Here is a 17,593-nt window from a genome sequence, read left to right on the forward strand (position 1 = left end):
ACTAGACTCTAGACATCAAGATCACCTCCTCACTATTGGGCGGTGGTACGAGAACCATCTTAACCCTCGGTTGGGCACCCGGGTACCCGGGTATCCATTTCAAGTTTCAGCGAAAAAATGAATGACTTCCCGTAAATATTTTTTCACGAAACTCCGGATCCCCAAAGTACAACTCTTTTCAAGCCGAATTGGCTTTGGAATTGTTTTGATAATTAATATTTAAAGGTAATTATGGGCCGATAAAAATAACATACGCCCAGTGGCACCCGGGTACCCTGGTACCCAGCACGTTGGCTATGCATATGGGCTATGTTTATAAACACAAAATAACACTTTTTATCAACATTGTTGAATAAGTAAACTACCATATTTTAATGAAAATTAATATAAATTTTAATTATTGTTGAGCTATAACACCAGCAATAGTAGAAAAATAAGTAACACATTATCCAGCCCTTTATGTGCAATTTCAGCTATACATTATTTCTCATACTGATTAAAAATAGTTCGTAGAATGCAATGTTCATAACATGAGTAAATCATACACTTTTTTGATTTTAAAGACTTAAGGCGGGGTTTACGTTGACCCCAGAGACAAATATAGCAAGAGAGAGCTCTGCTGGAAGTGGAAGGCACCACGATAGTTTAGATTTATATACCCTGTAGTTAATTTAGTATTCGGGAATATCATTTGACAGAAAATGCTCTATATTGCAGCTTTTTGAAAAACTAATCTTACATCTTGCGCATTTTCAATCAATTTTCAATTAGAGAACTTGAAACTATTTTTTCCCCTTGCGGATCAAGTAATCGTCCTTCATAATACGTTTGCACAGCTCACATGTTTTTTTCTAAAAATTATATGAAAGTAACAAAGCAATTGACAATGCTGATAATGAAAAAAGGGTTTTTTCGTGTATCTGTAAAAAATCTGTATCGTCATGCGCTTTAACATCTACAACATCAATTAGTACACGTGGTATGATATGGTGAAAGGGTTTGCTGTCTAGGTTACCATGGTCCGCATCACTATTATCAATTGTGTGGGTTGTGCAAAAGCCTTTTGACGATGCAAAACAGTTTCATTCGAAGAAATAATTAAATTTATTAAAACAATTACAGAAAAATAACATCACTTTTGGATTTCAATGCTTGCTTTACGACATACTCGGTAGAGAATGACCGTATGAAGGGGTCACAATGATATTGTGTTCCTTGATTTTATTGTTTTTTGATGCATTTTGTTTTGATTTTGAACGGCGGAAAAATCACTTAATTATGCAATGCACATGAACTGGGTACCCGGGTACCCGGGTGCCCAACGAAGGGGAAAACGTCGGGTGCCCAACCGAGGGTTAAGGGCGAGTATCGTGTATGCCACATCTCAATGTTGGTCAAAGAACAGCATCACTATCTATGGTCTGGTCCCGAAAAATGCGCTCGATGAACTGACAGATGTGAATTCTCAAATTGGCCAAAGTTGCTCCAAAAATGTACATGAATGCCAATGAATTGTAGCGCTTATCACCCAAGCAGTGACCACGTGCAAGCAAATAAGCTAGCCGTGAGAAATGCTGTCCGCGAGAACTGCTATGAAGAGTCTCCGTCTACAATGCGGTCTTTCGCAGTTTATCAAACGGATGAATGGCGTCTCCTTCAGCACCCCTGTTATCAGGGCTGGCTGGTGAAGGCTCGCTCGAGGTTTTGGCAAAGCAAAACGATGGTGGTCAATTGCAAATATTGGATGAAGTGTACCGTTCCGGTGACTTATCAGGCGACTGCTTCCGTACTAGAGGTTAAGGGTTCTTGCAACGCAATTGCCCATCATATGTGCACACCAGAAACCAGAAGAAGCATAACTGTGACCTCTCGATTTACTTGATGACAGCTGAAACCACATCCGCCATCAAATTTGTTATCAATGTTTTCTCACGAACAACGGGGCGAAGAAAAGGGTTTTGATTAAATATAAAAAGCCGTTCGGAAAGCATTGGATCTCAGTTCCAACTCGACCTGCAATCGTCTCTGAGATACATCGAGAGTTTCATTCGCACAAAAATGAAGTTGACTATTTGTTTTCTTTTGGTTTGTGCGACTTTGGTCGCAACTAATGAGAGTTCCGCAGATACCGACGGCCTACTTAGAGCACCATCGGGAGGAAGAATTCCCGGAGTTGGCCTGGAGCTTCTACTGACCAAAATGAACGAGATCGATCGTAAGTTGCTGGAGCTTCAATCAAATCTGGGCCAACATCGGGAGTTAATGGAAAACAACAAGGCCACTACTACTACTACTACTACTACTGCTACTCCTACACCTAGCACATCGACTGCAAAATCGGAGCCAGAGTTAAGTTATTTTTCATCGTGCAAGCAGGCGCCCGGCAACGCATCGGGAGTGTATCTCATTCGTGTCAACAACGATAGTTTACCATTCGAAGTGTATTGTGAGATGGAGAAGTTTGGAGGCGGTTGGATTGTAATACAACATCGCTTCGACGGTTCGGTTGATTTTTACCGGGACTGGGAGCACTATCGTAACGGGTTTGGTGAGTTGAACGCCGAATTCTGGCTCGGACTGGAACACATTCATCAAATCACGAAAGCCCGTGCGCATGAAATGTTGATCGAGATGAAAGACTTCAGTGACAATTATGGGATCGCCCGTTATAATGCGTTTCAAGTAGGTAGCGAGAGTGAGAAGTATAGTCTTAATGCCCTGGGAAGGTATAGTGGAACTGCAGGCAACTCAATGAGCGAGCTCGACATTGGGTCGAAATTCTCTACGAAGGACAGGGATAATGGTGGGATTGCCAGACACCACTGGGCCGTACATTTCAAAAGCGCATGGTGGTACTCCACAAGTATCATGTCGAATTTGAACGGACCATACGCAAATGTCACTAGTAATACAGAAGCAAATTGCTGGTATACTTTCACAGACGCTTGTGAAGGATTGAGTTTCTCCAGGATAATGATCCGCGGATTATAAAACTCGGTTCGCATCAATCGTAGTGATCGGTGAACAATTAAACAGCAAAGTCCAAGCAAAGTGAAAAATGATAAGAATAAAGAAGCCTTTTAAAGCAAATGTTAAGAAAAAGCCTTTTTTTCTAGCGAAGGACAAGTGGTTGATCCCAGTGATAGACGACGAATTTGGGAGAATACCTCGAGTGGTTGCTATACAGCAATTTGCTTTGATGTCTGACGATAGATCATCAAATCCCGTCCTGATTAACTGGCGCTATGAACTAGCATTTCACACACAAGCGCACAAACACACACTGGGGGCATACGCGTCACGAGTATAAATATTGATTCAACTTTCCACTGATCAACCCCCACTGATTCCACTATTTCCATGTTGATTGTAACGCAAAATTCATTATCGTGGCGTCTGGCACGGGACTTTATTATCTGTTCTGCCTTCACTTTTCCCTTAGCGAGTTTTGCGGTTTTTAATTGATATTGATTGTATGGTGGCAATGAAACAAAAAATGGATTAAAGCCGGGTTCAGGCACGCTACGCTGTGACGCTTTAATTGATTTATGTTTTCCGCACCGGACGTTTATGGGGGCATCATTTTATCTATCTCACCGTTTATAATTCTTGTTTTAATCGGCTAGCAGCAACTAGGGAGTCTCACGGGCTGTTATGTTTATCGCATTGAAAGCGATATCCACAGCCATTGGTATTCAAAATCCATTTTTTATCATCTTTCAGCTCAGGGCAGCTCTTTGTCCACTAAACCACTCAGGGACAGGGAATAATTGTATTTCTTTCACAAAAAAGAATTCTTTCCCCCTCAGCATTGACAGACTAAGCAGCATCAATGCCAAGGCAATGGGGCTCATGTGAAGACTCGTTTCTACGAGAATGGAAAGGAAGCCTCCTAAGGCGGGCTTCAGTACTGTTGTTCAGTTCACGTTCATCTACCAGCTACATCGAAGGCGGCGGACTCGTCGTTGCTAACCACCGCCGCCACTGTCGACCGTCCAGGTCGTCACTGATTCATTCTCCATGGATGGAGCATCTTCATCTCGTTGTGCCAAATGGAGGCGTCCAAAGGCGAGGATGTGCGAGGGTGGCATGATGGCTTGAAGCGCCTGAGTGGCATATGGTGTGCTAAGCGGCTAAACGTACCATTCGCTCAATAGCAAACAAGTTGCGTCTTCGTCGTCGTCGTCGTCGTCGTCGTCGTCGTCGATGTCGTCCCTTCAGTGCTGCCTGTCTAAACTCCAATCTGGCAGTATCAGTAACACCACCACCACCACCACCACCGACAGCAGCAGCAGGTGAAATGTAGAATCTTTTATGTTGTGTGTGACGTAAAGGCGGTATGAAGCTGTAAGGTATGTCGAGTCCTCTCCAAGTGTGACCCCAGATTAGCTGTTGGTGCCTCTTGAGGTGTGAGGAGCACCTTATGAGCCTCGCACTGATGGTGGGTGGGTGGATGGGGTCGTTGTGAGTGGCGCAGGATTAGTATCATGAAATATCATCTTTCGGAAGTCTATAGAACCTTGCTACAAGTGGCAAGGGGCAAGGCGTGTGTATACAAAATAAATACATCAGACCAGACCGGCACCGGCACCGGCATCTGTTTATGCCTATGATATGCCACGTGATTGACGAGCAGAAAAGGTACCTCGTGTGTGTTTGATACTTTCTGATACTTTCACAAAGTACACGAATACTTTCATTGTACACCGGGCTGTAGGGGGATGAAGCTTTGAAAAAAAAATAAAAACACTTTGTTTTACTTGCGTGGGCCTTAAGTGTAAAAACCATTCAATTGAATCACGTAACAAGCAAAGTTTGTTGGAGAAAAGCTTTACGCTTTTCGGTTTGTGTTGTTAATGTTTCCATCAACGCGCACAATAATTACGTTTGCTGCTGAATTGATGAACTGTTTAGCTTCGGGGAACCGCCTGCACAAAGCCTTGATAATTGAACGCAAATGAATGTGAAACTACTTAACTATCGAACATTCATTTCGAACTCAATTTTCACCGCCAATGCACCTGCACATGGGCCGATGCGCTTGCCGATGAAAATCGCATTATCGCAGGGAGGGGGAGGGGAGGGAGGCCGGCAGGGGCACTTCCTGCTTCCACCACCATCACCCCCGTACGAACGGTGAAAGGCGCAGCGAGAGATGAGTTGAGAAGCCATTGTGCCGCGATTTATCTACCAGTGAACCATCATTTTCGCAGTGCTTTGTGCGGATTACAAGGCCGGTGTCCGTCCGTCCGTCGGTTGCTGGCTGGTCCTGTGTTGGTACACGACACGAACAGCGAGGACCATGGCCTCGGGGCAATCCGATTTACATTGTATCTCTCGTGCGCTCCCTTCCTCGCTGCTGACGTGGCACAGGACGGGGTTTACGGAGGAGGAGCGCCTCTCACAAAAAAGGGGGTGAAAAGCAACGGGTGTAATCGGTTCGAGCGAGCGAAAACTTCGATTTTCACTCAACTGGAGCTTCGTCCACGGACCGCGACCGAAGCGGATGGAAGTTTCCGTTACCGGTTGCTGGCCGGATTTAATTAATTTATTTGCATTTCAGGCCAATGCCTTGTGCTTGGTGGCGAAGCGTTGCGTCGCACGGTGCCGCCGGAGACGAAGCGAATGGGCATTACGGTCTGTTCGAGCCCTTTTTTCTCGGTCCTCGGACCCCAAAAGGGAAGAAGAAAAACCATGCGGGTTTCGGGGGCCGTGCGAAATTCAAGCGGCAAGAAGCGGTCAAGGTGGTGCGAGAGGAAGGAGATTATTTTTCATCAATTTTAATTAAAATAGGATCCAGCTGTCGATTGGCGCGTGCGGCGTTCGGTTCGCGACGCCCATTCCGAAGGCGGTGGAGGGGATATGGGCAGGAAATATGCTTTTTCCTTGAGCCCAAAGTGTTTGCGTGTCTTCGGAGGGGCGCGCTGCTTCGGCGGCTTTCAGCCAAGTCATGATTCGATGGTTTTTCCGGGAGTTTCAAGTGAGCGCAAAGCGCCTCTCGGTCTCCCCTTTTTGATGGGTTTAGATTGAGTAGAAAATCATGACGATAGTGAAGGGTGTTAGGGGAGGGGATGGAAGCGGTACGCGGGGAAAACGGGCTAATAGCCCTACGTAGTTGTTATTGACTGCAGTAAGGGAACGTTTGAATCGCTGGTTTTCCTTGTGTCTTGCTTCAGAAGCTTCTAATCATTCGGTGTCGTAAAATCAACATTCGGTTTGATGCTGCAAATGGCCACACTGTTGGTTAATAATCAGTAGAAAGCGTTTCGTTTCTTTGATGTTGATGGAAGAGAAACAACCATTAAGACATTATAAAATGGGAGCTTAAGAATTGGGAGCTTAACTCTTGTACTCTTGTAGGAATGTGGTTATTGTGATTTCAAGCAACATAGCACATTCTTAAGGATTAATGAATCTAATAGACTAATTAAATAATCTAATAATAAATCTAAAGGAACTAATAAATAATTTGTGCCACGGTTAGCCAATTTACAACTAACAGTAAAACAACAATTAAACACGTAATAGAGTAGCTTTATGTCAAATAAGAATATGTTAGTATGAGCTATTAATGATATATAACTTTTTGTGCGACAGAAAATTCCCAACAAAGACCTAAATTTCTTCTAGCAGTTAGAGAACGATCCACAAGCTGTTTTGATATGGCTGGATACTGTTTCTTCCAGCGAAGCTTTCCTCGTGCCATGAAGCCAACAGTAAGTTCAGAGTTCAGAATATCGTTCGGAGAACAACATTCACATCGTTTTGCGGCCGCCCTAATTCCGTGGAACTGCTTTAATCTGATGTTTGAACTGGGTGGCGCTTATATTGAGCCTTTGAAATAAACATGAAGAACATGAAACGTGGTAAACACCTTGAGGCGGCAAACGAACGTGTGTCGTTCTGAAAACGCATTTTCTAAAAGCAATATTTGTGTCTTGTAATGGCTTGTAATGCGATGTTTACACCCCTGGCTGGATAAATAAAATGAGAATTTTGTTCCTAGAAAGCAATGAACATTCGTTGCGGTAACATACGAACACGAGTTTGTTGGTGAAATTTTAATTTTAATGCAAATAAATTGCAGCATATAGTCAAAATATAAATTAATTTTTTTAATGTATTTTCAACAATCAAACGAATCATATTATTTATTAAAATAACATCATTGGAAACAATTGTGTATAAATAGCTAATGTTAGCCCATATAAATGTTCGCTGTAGTTGTCTTTTGCTTAACAGAGTAAATATTGTCTTTGTAGAAAGTAAATTTCCGATGGAAAAGGGATTTTCATGAAAAGTGTGACACATTTCGACGATTTAACAATTCGTTACCCATTTGAGATAGACTGAAAGAGCCATCTCACCAAACCATTCCCTTGCAGGTCACACCAATCGATGGCCCATAGATACTGCTCTGATTACCCAATAACTTCTTTCGGGCAGTTTCTATGCCATTGTTTGAAGATTGAAGAAAAAGCATTCGACTCTGATGCTGAGACACATTCCGCAGCGTCCTCGCAGCTCACATTCCAGCGCACTTCAGCCTCGCAAGCCAATGGCTCTCTTCCAATGTCATTCCGTGGCGCGGGATCCCGCCTTAGTCGGTGGCTCTGTCAGGGACGTTCCGGGCACATACATCATGCGGGCGGGGGGATATTAAAAATATGAAAAATTGAAGCCCATAAAAATTGGAATATTTCACTGGCGACAACTTTCGCAAGCTTTTCCGATATCATTTTCAACCGTCACCGATGCCGTCGTCAGCGTCTCGAAAACGGTCCTCGAATGGGTGGGGGGCTGGAAGCCATTCTCATCCTTCAATGAGCCTCGCCATCCAACGGGTAGAATGTAATAAAACCCTCCAACGTTCCATATTTATGTCAAAATGTGACTCCTTCCTTGCTCGGGCGGCCCTCCGTCCGTCCATCCGTTCGTGCGTTGAATACTGACTGCTGCCAAAGGCATTCCCTTTTGATCTTCCTCGTTTTTTTCTTTCCCGGAAGGCATCGAGGAGGAGTACACACAAAGGAGTTATGTTTGTACATGAGAGCATGAGTTGGCAAACCAACGCGTACCGCGCTATCCGGCAAACCAGACGCTTGACGCTGTTGTAGCTCGGTTTGGCCTAGAAAGGAGGAGCGTGAGCGTCCTTCTTTAACGCCGGATCTGAATCCGGGTTTCGCCTGAACCGTCCGCCCTACGGTACGGAATGAATTTTTAATGCAAGTTTTTACCAATAAAAGAATGAAATCGTCTTGCAGCGCACGCCGTAAAGATTGCGGAGCATAAATCTGGTTCGTCAAGAATGGAACTGATTCCCGGGGCAGGGCCATCGAGGCACCTCGTCCTAGGGGGCCATAACTTTGTGACACTTTGCAATCATTGCGCCTGGGGCTACAGGTTGGCGATAATCTAACTTTTATTTTAATGGTCTACTTTGCTGGTGGTCACATCCCCCTACCCCCGAGGGGTGGCTTCCTTTTCTCTCCACTCCATGGTCAGTCTTGAGACGACCCTTGGTCGTAGAACAATAGCACAGTGCTCGTGCCACATTCCGCGCCATGTCGCGCACGCCTCGCTATGCTATTGTGGGATGCTTTTTCGTTGTTTTGGTTCCAGGTTTTTTGTGTTTTTTTCCTTTTTCTCCTTTAATGATTTTATTTCTCCAGCTGGCAACAAGCCTCCATTTCAACAAGTAGCCAGTTCAAGGGAGGCCATCAACATTTCAAACAATGTGTTCCTTCCCAGGGTGAGCCCAACTTCTCGAGTGGTCCCGTGAGGTTTGACCGTGACCGTTGTTGGGGTGATGGCACCACAGTTCACGGAGCAACATGCGCGGTGAATATGATGAGCAGTTTGTTTGCTCGATGGCATCATAGAATAGCTGACCTCCGATCAATCTTTCGTGGTGACCTTTTTTTGAGGTGTGTGGTGCTGATACCAAGGAAGAGTGGTGCGGTGGTGTCGGTAGGAAAGTGAGACTAGTAATGTAATTAAGCGTAGAGAATTGCTTTGTAGAGGTTGTATTACCATAATTTCGAATTGAATTTTATCCAAAAATTCAGCACCGACGGTGTGCTTTCTTATCCTTACACTTTCTCAGAGCTAGAAGCTGCTCAACCACGCAAAGAATTATAACGGCGTGTAGCTGTTATAGTTAGTTGTAATAAGAAAGTTGTTAGTATATAATGAGGGAAGGATCAAAGTAACACTCGAGCTGATCGGACGTGTTTTGTGTTGTCTCAGCCAGCGTGAGCGTATTTCTATATTATTTTGGCTAGCGCGAAAGCCGTGGTGATTGAGCTTCCCGCCATTCTCTGGCAATTCGCGATAAGTGTCCGCGTAACCTTGGTCAGACCTTAAAAAATGGTCCGAACGAGGTCGCAAGGCACGCCGTTGAGGGCCGGTAACGAAGAGAGCGGAGAAGAGGACAGCGAAAGCGACAGCGCCTTCCTTGACCCCGAGGAAAATGAACAGAAAAGCGAGCTACAGGTTCTCAAGGAAGAGGTGATGGACCTGCGGGAGCTGTTGGAGATGGCCAAGAAAGAAGTGGTCCAACTAAAGCAGCAGCTCCAACAACAGCAGCAGCAACAGCAGCAGCAACAACAGCAGCAACAGCAACAGCAACAACAACAGCAACAGCAACAGCAACAGCAACAGCAGCAGCAGCAGCAGCAGCAGCAGCAGCAGCAGCAACAGCAGCAGCAGCAGCAGCAGCAGCAGCAGCAGCAGCAGAAGCAGCAGAAGCAGCAGCAGAAGAAGCAGCAGCAGAAGAAGCAGCAACAGCAGCAGCAGCAACAACAGCAGCAGCAGCAGCAGCAGCAGCAACAGCAGCAGCAGCAGCAACAACAACAGCAGCAGCAACAACAGCAGAACGTGCCACAGTACATGGAGGCGATGCAGGCGCAGTTGTTGACTAAGTTCCAGGAATGGACAATGGAACTCCTAGGAACGGGAGCAAAGTGCCCACAACCGTCCCAGCAGCACGAACAACAACAAACGCCGCAACCTCAGCTGCGCACAATGGCGCAGATGGTGAACGACAACAGCGTTCCGGCATCAGCAGAATGGACGGTTGTACGGTCAAAGGCAGAAAAACGACACGCTACTGCCGACAAAAAGCAGCAGCATCAACAGCAGCAACCTCAGCAGAAGCAGAATCAGCGGAAGACGAACAAGAAGCCGGCGGATAAAGATGGAATACTTTTGGACCTCATTAAAGTTGTCCCAAAGTCTCCACACACAGTGAAGGAGGTCTGCAAGCTGGCATGGAAGGCCGACCCCAACGAGACAAATTTCAAGGAAGTGATGTTCCTACAGGGTGGCTGCAACATTCGGATCCGGGAAACTGTTGACGGTTCTGAGATGGAAGCTGCCATCGCGAAAGAAGTAGGGGAGGCTGGCAGTGTGACGCTGGTGCAGGAAAAGGTGACGGTCAGTATCGACAAGATCGATCAGCTAGCAGAGAAGGAGGACGTCGAGAAGATCCTCCGCAGGCTGCTTGGCGAATCGGTCAAGCTCGATGTGCGGATGACCGTATATTACAATGGGCAGCAAAGGGCGATGGTGGTAATCCCTCGTAAAAGCGCGCTGAATATCGATGGCGTTCAAGTCAAAATCGGGCACACAGTTTGCAAAATCTGCGTTCTTGAACCGATGCCCGTCGAACTGATACGCTGCTTTCGATGCCTGGAACGCGGGCACCTTGGTCGGAACTGCAAGAACACAGATCGCAAACATATGTGCTTGCAATGCGGTGAGCAAGGACACATGCAGAAGGACTGTACAGCCTCGAAGGTCGTCTGCATACTGTGCGGTGGTCCCCACCGCATTGGTTCGAAAATGTGCAATGGAGCCTCGCAATGTCGATAAAAGTTCTGCAGGCCAACATCGGGCGCTGTCGACTATCTCAGGACCTCCTGCGACAGACGGCATTCGAGAAGAATATCGACGTGTTACTAATCACAGAGCCGTATTGTGTGCCGGAAGATCCGCGTTTCGTATGTGATCCGACACGTAAGGCGGCCATAGCAGCGAGTGGAGGAAATGCGATCCAGTACATCAGGAGCGCTACAGTCAACGGAATGGTTGCTGCTGACATCGAGAGTGTTACCTTCGTCAGCTGCTACGTCCCACCGTCGAAAACCCCCCGTCGAAGTGAGCCACAATTTGAAGCGTTGATGGATTCTATCACTACCGTGGTAGCTGGACGACACCGTGTGGTCATCACCGGGGACTTCAACGCGCACTCTCCAGAGTGGGGATGCACTAAGGAAGATGTCCGGGGTGAGCAGCTGGCGTCCTTAGTACGGCTCCTGGGACTGGTGGTCCTCAATGATGGTCGAACCCCCACGTACAAGGGCGGATGGCGAGGCAAAAGGGTGGCAGCTACACCGTCGATAGTAGATGTCACCTTCGTTTCTCCCTGCCTAGTGGGCAGAAACCGCTGGAGAGTGACGGAAGGCGACTATGGGGACCATCGTCCAATATGGTTTATCATCCCAGCCAAACAATTGCCAGTAACACCACAACGGGCAAGGAGCGACAGTGGAAGAGAGCTCATTTCGACGTGGAGCTCTTTCTACATTCGCTTGCGGCGCAGAGATTCGAGGAAATCAAAACTGGCGACATCCAAGAGCTGACCAGGCAAATGACCAAAGCATGCGACGCCACCATGCCAAGACGTAGCAGCAAACCTGGCCCGCGCAAGTCACTGTACTGGTGGACCACTAAAATGACGGATCTTCGTGTGGCATCTAATCGCGCGAAGAAAGTCATGGAAAGGAGCAGAGGTAAGCCGGAGTTTGAAGAAACCGAGATCGCTTACCAAGCTTCCATAAGAGCAATGCAAGAAGAAAGCTCTCAACGCAAAAAGATCTGCGCAGAGGAACTGGCAAACTCAGCGGCTGATAATCTGTACGGTAATGCTTACAACCTGGTCAGAACGAGGCTCCAAGGGAAACAAAGTCCACCCATCACGGATCCGGAGATACTGGACAAAATAGTGGGACACCTGTTCCATCAGCACCCGCCGACCATATGGCCGACTGGTCAAGGGGGGGACGAAGCTACACCCATCCGCCGCGTCACCAACGGAGAGATTCTGCGCATCGCGAACGAACGCCTACCGGCAAAAAAGGCCCCTGGGCCGGATGGACTGCCAAACTATGCAGTCAAGACGGCGATGGCGCGCTACCCCGAAGTATTCCAGCGGCTCTACCAACGACTGCTGGAACGGGGAACATTCCCCACCCAGTGGAAGGTACAGCGGCTGGTGCTTCTCAAAAAGCCTGGCAAGCCACCTGGCGTACCGTCGTCTTATAGGCCACTATGCATGCTCAACACTGTCGCTAAAGTGTTCGAGCGCATAATTTTGGATCGCCTTAACGACTGGCTGGAAGACCATCCGGAGGGTCCGCGCCTATCACAGGCGCAGTTTGGATTCCGGCGGGGTCGCTCAACCACAGAGGCGATCCAAAGGGTGGTAGCACGGGCACGACGTGCCATCGCCATCAACAGAAAAGGCAAGAAGAAGAAACGATACTGTCTAGTCGCCGCGTTAGACGTCCAAAACGCATTCAACAGTGTCAGCTGGGCAGCCATAGGTGAGGCACTGAGTAGAGCTGGAGTCCCACAAGGCTTACTCAAGATCATCGGAAACTACTTTAGTGACCGAGTGCTCATCTACGACACCGACAACGGGCAAGCTAGGCGCCAGATAACAGCCGGAGTACCACAGGGATCAGTTCTCGGCCCTACCCTGTGGAACATTGCCTACAATGCTGTAGTAGATGCCTCATCGGATCCGGATGTGACAACCGTGGCCTTTGCTGACGATTTGGCAGTCGTGGCCTCCGACATCACCTCAGGCCACGCCGCCAATAAAGCAAAAATGGTCATCCAGCAGATCGGACAACTGATGCGAGACCGATCACTTAAGCTTGCACCGGAAAAGACCGAGGTAGCAGTCTTCAGTTGCGTCAGAAAGGGAAAGCAACATACAACGCTGGATGTGGGCAACAGGACCATACGAACGAAAGCCACCATGAAATACCTCGGTGTAGTATTGAATGACCATCTGAAATGGGGCGATCATGTTGGCGCGGTCACGTCGAAGGCGACTAAACTGTGCAAGGCTCGGGTAATGCTTCACAATCACGCGGGGCCACCCAGCACGAAACGGCGCCTACTGGCGAATGTAGCGTCGTCGATAGTACGCTACGCCGCCCCAGTTTGGGCAGAAAGGGCACTGCGCAATACGCAGAACCGGCAGAAGCTAACGCAAGTCTCATCGATGCTGGCCAGAAGTGTTGCGAGCACGTTTTGCTCGGTGTCTGGAGCTGCCGCAAATGTGATATCTGGTGTGATCCCCATCCATCTGCAGCTGTGCGAAGACGTCCGAGTGCACAGGAGAGTACGCGACACCCTGAGTGCAACGGACCGAGCACGACGGGATGAACGGTCGACAACGTTTGCTTCGTGGCAGGCTGAGTGGGACAGGGTGACGACTAACAACCCTAGTCGCTACATGCGATGGACGGCGACGATAATCCCGACGATCGTGCCATGGGTGACGAGGAACCATGGTGAGGTCGACTTCTACCTGTCACAGGTACTATCTGGCCACGGATTTGTTAGAGAGTACTTCCATGTGAAGAAGCTGACCTCATCCCCCAACTGCCCACACTGTCGAGATCATGCCGGGACGACAGTGGTCCAGTCGATGGAGCATGTCCTCTTCGAATGCCCGGAGTTCTGCGGGGTACGCGAAGAACTGTTAGGGTACTCGGAGGATGACGAGGAGCAGATCAACAGCGGAAACCTGGGCGAAATGCTCCTGAGGAATGGCGAAACATGGAGTAGGATTACCCTAGCCGCCAAAAGGATCCTCACCGTTCTCCAGGAGGCATGGAACGTCGAACAGCGCAGCGCTCGGCCCCCCCAAGCGCACACCACTGAAAACAACGACGAAGTATCCACCAATGGTCAAACTGGTGGGCAACAACAACCGCGGCAGAACTCTCGACCGGAGACACAGCAACAGCAAAGTCGGCGCCAACAGACGCGGGCAACAACTGTTCACAGGGAAGAACAACGGCGGAGAGTAGTGAGCCGCAAAGAAGCACGGCCGCGGCTCAGAACGGCCGGTTCCACGGCTCGACGCTAGCTGACATTTTTACTCGTCAGCGACCTAAGGTGACACACACGACGAGCAACCTATGGTGTCACACACGATACCGTTCAGTCCCGCCCTAAGGGAAGGCGAGTGTGAAGTGCGCATAAAAGTAGTAGACAAGTCCGCGAACAATCTTGCGGATGACGCGAAGAAGCATATATGAACAGGTCGGTACCGACGTACGGCCCATCGGGAAGGACGGCAGATAGCTAACCCATCCGGCGGGTTGAGAGTGAGGGACAGGGGCAAGGGATTGGCGAAATAAACGATGCCTGGGCCTGTGCCCGCATGAAAGTATAAAAAAAAGTATATAATGAGGACCTTATCTTTTAAAAAAATCCTTTACTTTGAGTACTCAAATTTTTTTTTAACAAGCGTATAGTGGTGTAGTGTGTGGTAAAGTGTGTGATTAACATAGGTATAATGTGCATAGGTTTAGTTTTAGTTTCTACTGTAGTATTTGAATATAGTCAGAAATTGCTTATTTAAACCATAAAGTGTTGCACTTTACATTTCCTTTGTCAATTTATCGCATAATTTTTTCCGATACGATTCGCAACAGCTTCCAAACCGTTATTTTTTAGTAGCTTTTTATATATCAAGCTCTTCTAGCAAACATATCAAATTGTTGGAGTTAGCAGGGTGCGAATATGGATTTTCTTTATAAGAATCCTAGACCTGTTTATTACTAATCTACAGAAAGCGCAACTTAAATGATTGTTTTACTTAATTAAAATTTAAGTTTTGAATTTTATCTATTAGCGGAAACAGCTAATAGATAAAATCGTAAATCATAACCACAGACAAGAGATAATTCCTTCGTTCATTAATAGCTAAATCAAGTCTGTTCCACTTGGTGACTTATTTTGAACTAATTGTATTGTTGTAATTGTTGTAATTCTACTGTGGATAATTTGGTTTATCTTGACCAAATTTTTCAGTAGTTCATTACATTCCACTGATTCGTTCACTGTGCATTTCGTTGCAAATAGCTACCCTAAATTTAACATTACGACGATTCAACGTTACTGGTATTGCATCTTTGCTCTTCAAATGAATTGTTGTTTGGTTGCGAATGAAGATAAATTTCCAATCCACACGGCAGAGGTACAGCAGTGCTTTTGCACACTACTGTGGACGTAACGCAGCGACGGAACAGCATCCCGAAAGTAAAGAAAATGCGAAAGCAAGAACATAAATAATCCAAAACCTATTGGCCTGCCCGACGTAGAGTGAAGTTCACGGACAACACAAGAACGAAAAGAATTCCCTTTTCCCTATCCTACCCACCATCACCATCGGCACTAGCATCTGATAAACCCAAGTGGCGCCAGAATAGTTCAATATTGAGTTAAGATTTGCAGCAAACGGGATGCAAGCGGGCGGACTGAGTGCAGGGGATGGGGAACCATTGGCTTGTTATACGCAAAACTTGGTCTTCTGTAATGCGCATACAGAAGGCGCACACGCGCGCGTCGCGTTCCTTTCCCGGATCATCGTCCCTGCAGCAGCCGATCGTTCTTCTTATCGGTGTGCTATCGTCCTCGTCGGGCGGAGCGGTCACTCACAAGCTCAAGATTCATCCGGTGCGCTGCTGCTGCTGCTGCTGCTTGGCCGCATTCCATTTCCACAAAGTTGCTTGCTAGCGAATGCAGCAATTTGCTGCTGCTTCGAGGCCAGCTGAGCTTCTACCCTTCCCGCTCCAGAGGTCCGTCCACTGGCTCATTAGTCGCTTGTCATTTGTTTTATTTTATGCGCAGATGAGCCATAGGACGATGGTCTGCGTGATAGTGGTGGTCGTGGTATGTCGAGACAGTAGAAGTAATCGCCATTTTTTTTATTTTGGTTCTTGTTGCAAATTGCACTTGAACTCAAACACTCGAGCACTTGGGGTGAGCATTTTTCGGGCAGTTCTCTAGACGTAATTAGGATGCCCGAGAGCTACCGAAGCTGTCGGCAGTGTGGTGGGATTCGCAGATAAGATTACGTAATCGCAACCCTCGCAGACAGCTACAAATCCTTCCTGCCATCGTGCAATCCTTGCTGTAAACAGGGCTCTGTTCTCCACGATCCGGATAGCGATGCATTTTGGGGGGAGATAAATTGTGATGATAGCTGAATCTACGGAAAGTGTGCTCCGACGTCGCGTATCTGGTTGGTGGTTGCGAAAGTTTGTGGAGACCTCGGGATCTAGGTGCCTCCATCCTGTTTGACAAATCGTTCTACGATCGATCCAATCTCGCACGATTCCGATCCAAAAAGGTTGAAGGTCCCAACTAGAGATGCGAAAGTTGGAGCGTTTGGAGTGGAAAACCCCTGACAGAACGGCAGAAAATGGTTGCATTTGGAGTCTCCCCCGCCGCGCGATTCGCTCATCCCATCATCATCTCGTCCAATGCAAATGCAATGTCCCATCTTTCTCTCTCTTGCTTTCTCGTTGCAAAATACGACCTCTAGAATGTGGTCGTAACCGGTGGGTTCCGAAGTAATTTATTCGTTTCTCATTTCCGCCCTCAATCCGTACGATCCGATTCGGTGGTAGGCTAAAGCTTCCCCCGGGCAACTGAAAGCTCTTCGTACTCTTCTTGCCTACGCGGACATTTGGAACATTTCTGCGCCCCCCCCTGTGCCTGCATGCTGCGGTTTCCTCGGCGCGGGGTGCCCTTTCGTCTTACGTCGTATTGGTTTGTGTGTGGCGACGCGCACCCGGAAATCCTCTGGCTGGCGTGCGTCAGCTTGCCAGAGTTTACACTTCCGGCCGGCGATGGGCCAAGAGTAATAAGTTTCACTCACCACACTCTCTCTCTCTCGCCAGTTGGCAGTTTACCAAGACGCGCCAGTCTGTGAAACCGTAACTGGAGGGAGGGTGCCAAGGAGCCTCGCAGAAGTAAGTAATTTCGACTAACTACCTCGGACCTTGCGCCTTTCGTCGCATCTGGGATCTGGGAGTGTTTTTTTTGTTTCGGGAGGGGACATCATTACCGCCTAGCGCCAAAGCCAGACCGCGCGGTGCACACACCCGGTAATGGGGGATGGGATGTGATTGTTTCACAAATTTCTCGCCTCTCGTCAGCCACCCCGTAATGGCGTTCTCGCAGACTCAATTGTCGCAGAAAATAACTTTTGCTCCGCCTCGGTTCGTTCTCGGTGGGTTGGGTTGGATTTCGCTGATGTTTTTTGTATTGCTTGGAAGTTGCGATGGAACAAGCTGGTTCTGTTTGTTGCTACGCAACCATCGCCAGCGCTCGAGTGCATTTGCTGTAGCACTGCAGTTGAAGGATGCTTCGCGAGAACGTTATACAATCAGCGTGAAGTATGCGGAGTAAAATCAGCGAAGCGTCGTCTTATGGCAATCATCTGGTTTTACGCGAAATCAATTTCATACTAGCAATGAATCTTTTGCAAATCTTATCT

The 17,593-nt window shown here is 47.6% G+C and overlaps 3 protein-coding genes across 4 annotated transcripts in view; all 3 read left to right on the forward strand.

The window, feature by feature from the left end:
- The window catches only part of LOC125948036 (G1/S-specific cyclin-E), a 215,933-nt gene that overhangs the window by 71,859 nt on the left and 126,481 nt on the right, over nucleotides 1-17,593 (forward strand). The window lies entirely within an intron of this gene.
- On the forward strand, nucleotides 2,200-3,896 carry LOC125959426 (angiopoietin-related protein 1-like). The gene is made up of 2 exons (XM_049692250.1): nucleotides 2,200-2,682; nucleotides 3,819-3,896. Exons 1-2 carry the CDS (start codon nucleotides 2,200-2,202, stop codon nucleotides 3,894-3,896), a joined length of 561 nt encoding a protein of 186 aa, XP_049548207.1.
- On the forward strand, nucleotides 9,206-10,901 carry LOC125948038 (uncharacterized). The gene is made up of 2 exons (XM_049673672.1): nucleotides 9,206-9,879; nucleotides 10,126-10,901. The coding sequence occupies exons 1-2, from the start codon at nucleotides 9,370-9,372 to the stop codon at nucleotides 10,873-10,875; spliced, it is 1,260 nt and encodes a 419-aa protein (XP_049529629.1). The 5' UTR covers nucleotides 9,206-9,369; the 3' UTR covers nucleotides 10,876-10,901.

Source organism: Anopheles darlingi, chromosome 2, assembly GCF_943734745.1.
Source record: "Anopheles darlingi chromosome 2, idAnoDarlMG_H_01, whole genome shotgun sequence".
Classification (NCBI taxonomy): domain Eukaryota; kingdom Metazoa; phylum Arthropoda; class Insecta; order Diptera; family Culicidae; genus Anopheles; species Anopheles darlingi.

Excerpts from the sequence above, each read along its gene's own strand:
- LOC125948038 (XM_049673672.1), top strand. The coding sequence starts at position 9,370 with ATGGTCCGAACGAGGTCGCAAGGCACGCCGTTGAGGGCCGGTAACGAA. Across the intron at positions 9,880-10,125 it reads AGCAGCAACAACAGCAGAAC|CAGCAGCATCAACAGCAGCA; the intron begins GTGCCACAGTAC and ends GCCGACAAAAAG.
- LOC125959426 (XM_049692250.1), top strand. The coding sequence starts at position 2,200 with ATGAACGAGATCGATCGTAAGTTGCTGGAGCTTCAATCAAATCTGGGC. Across the intron at positions 2,683-3,818 it reads CCCGTTATAATGCGTTTCAA|ACTAAGCAGCATCAATGCCA; the intron begins GTAGGTAGCGAG and ends CAGCATTGACAG.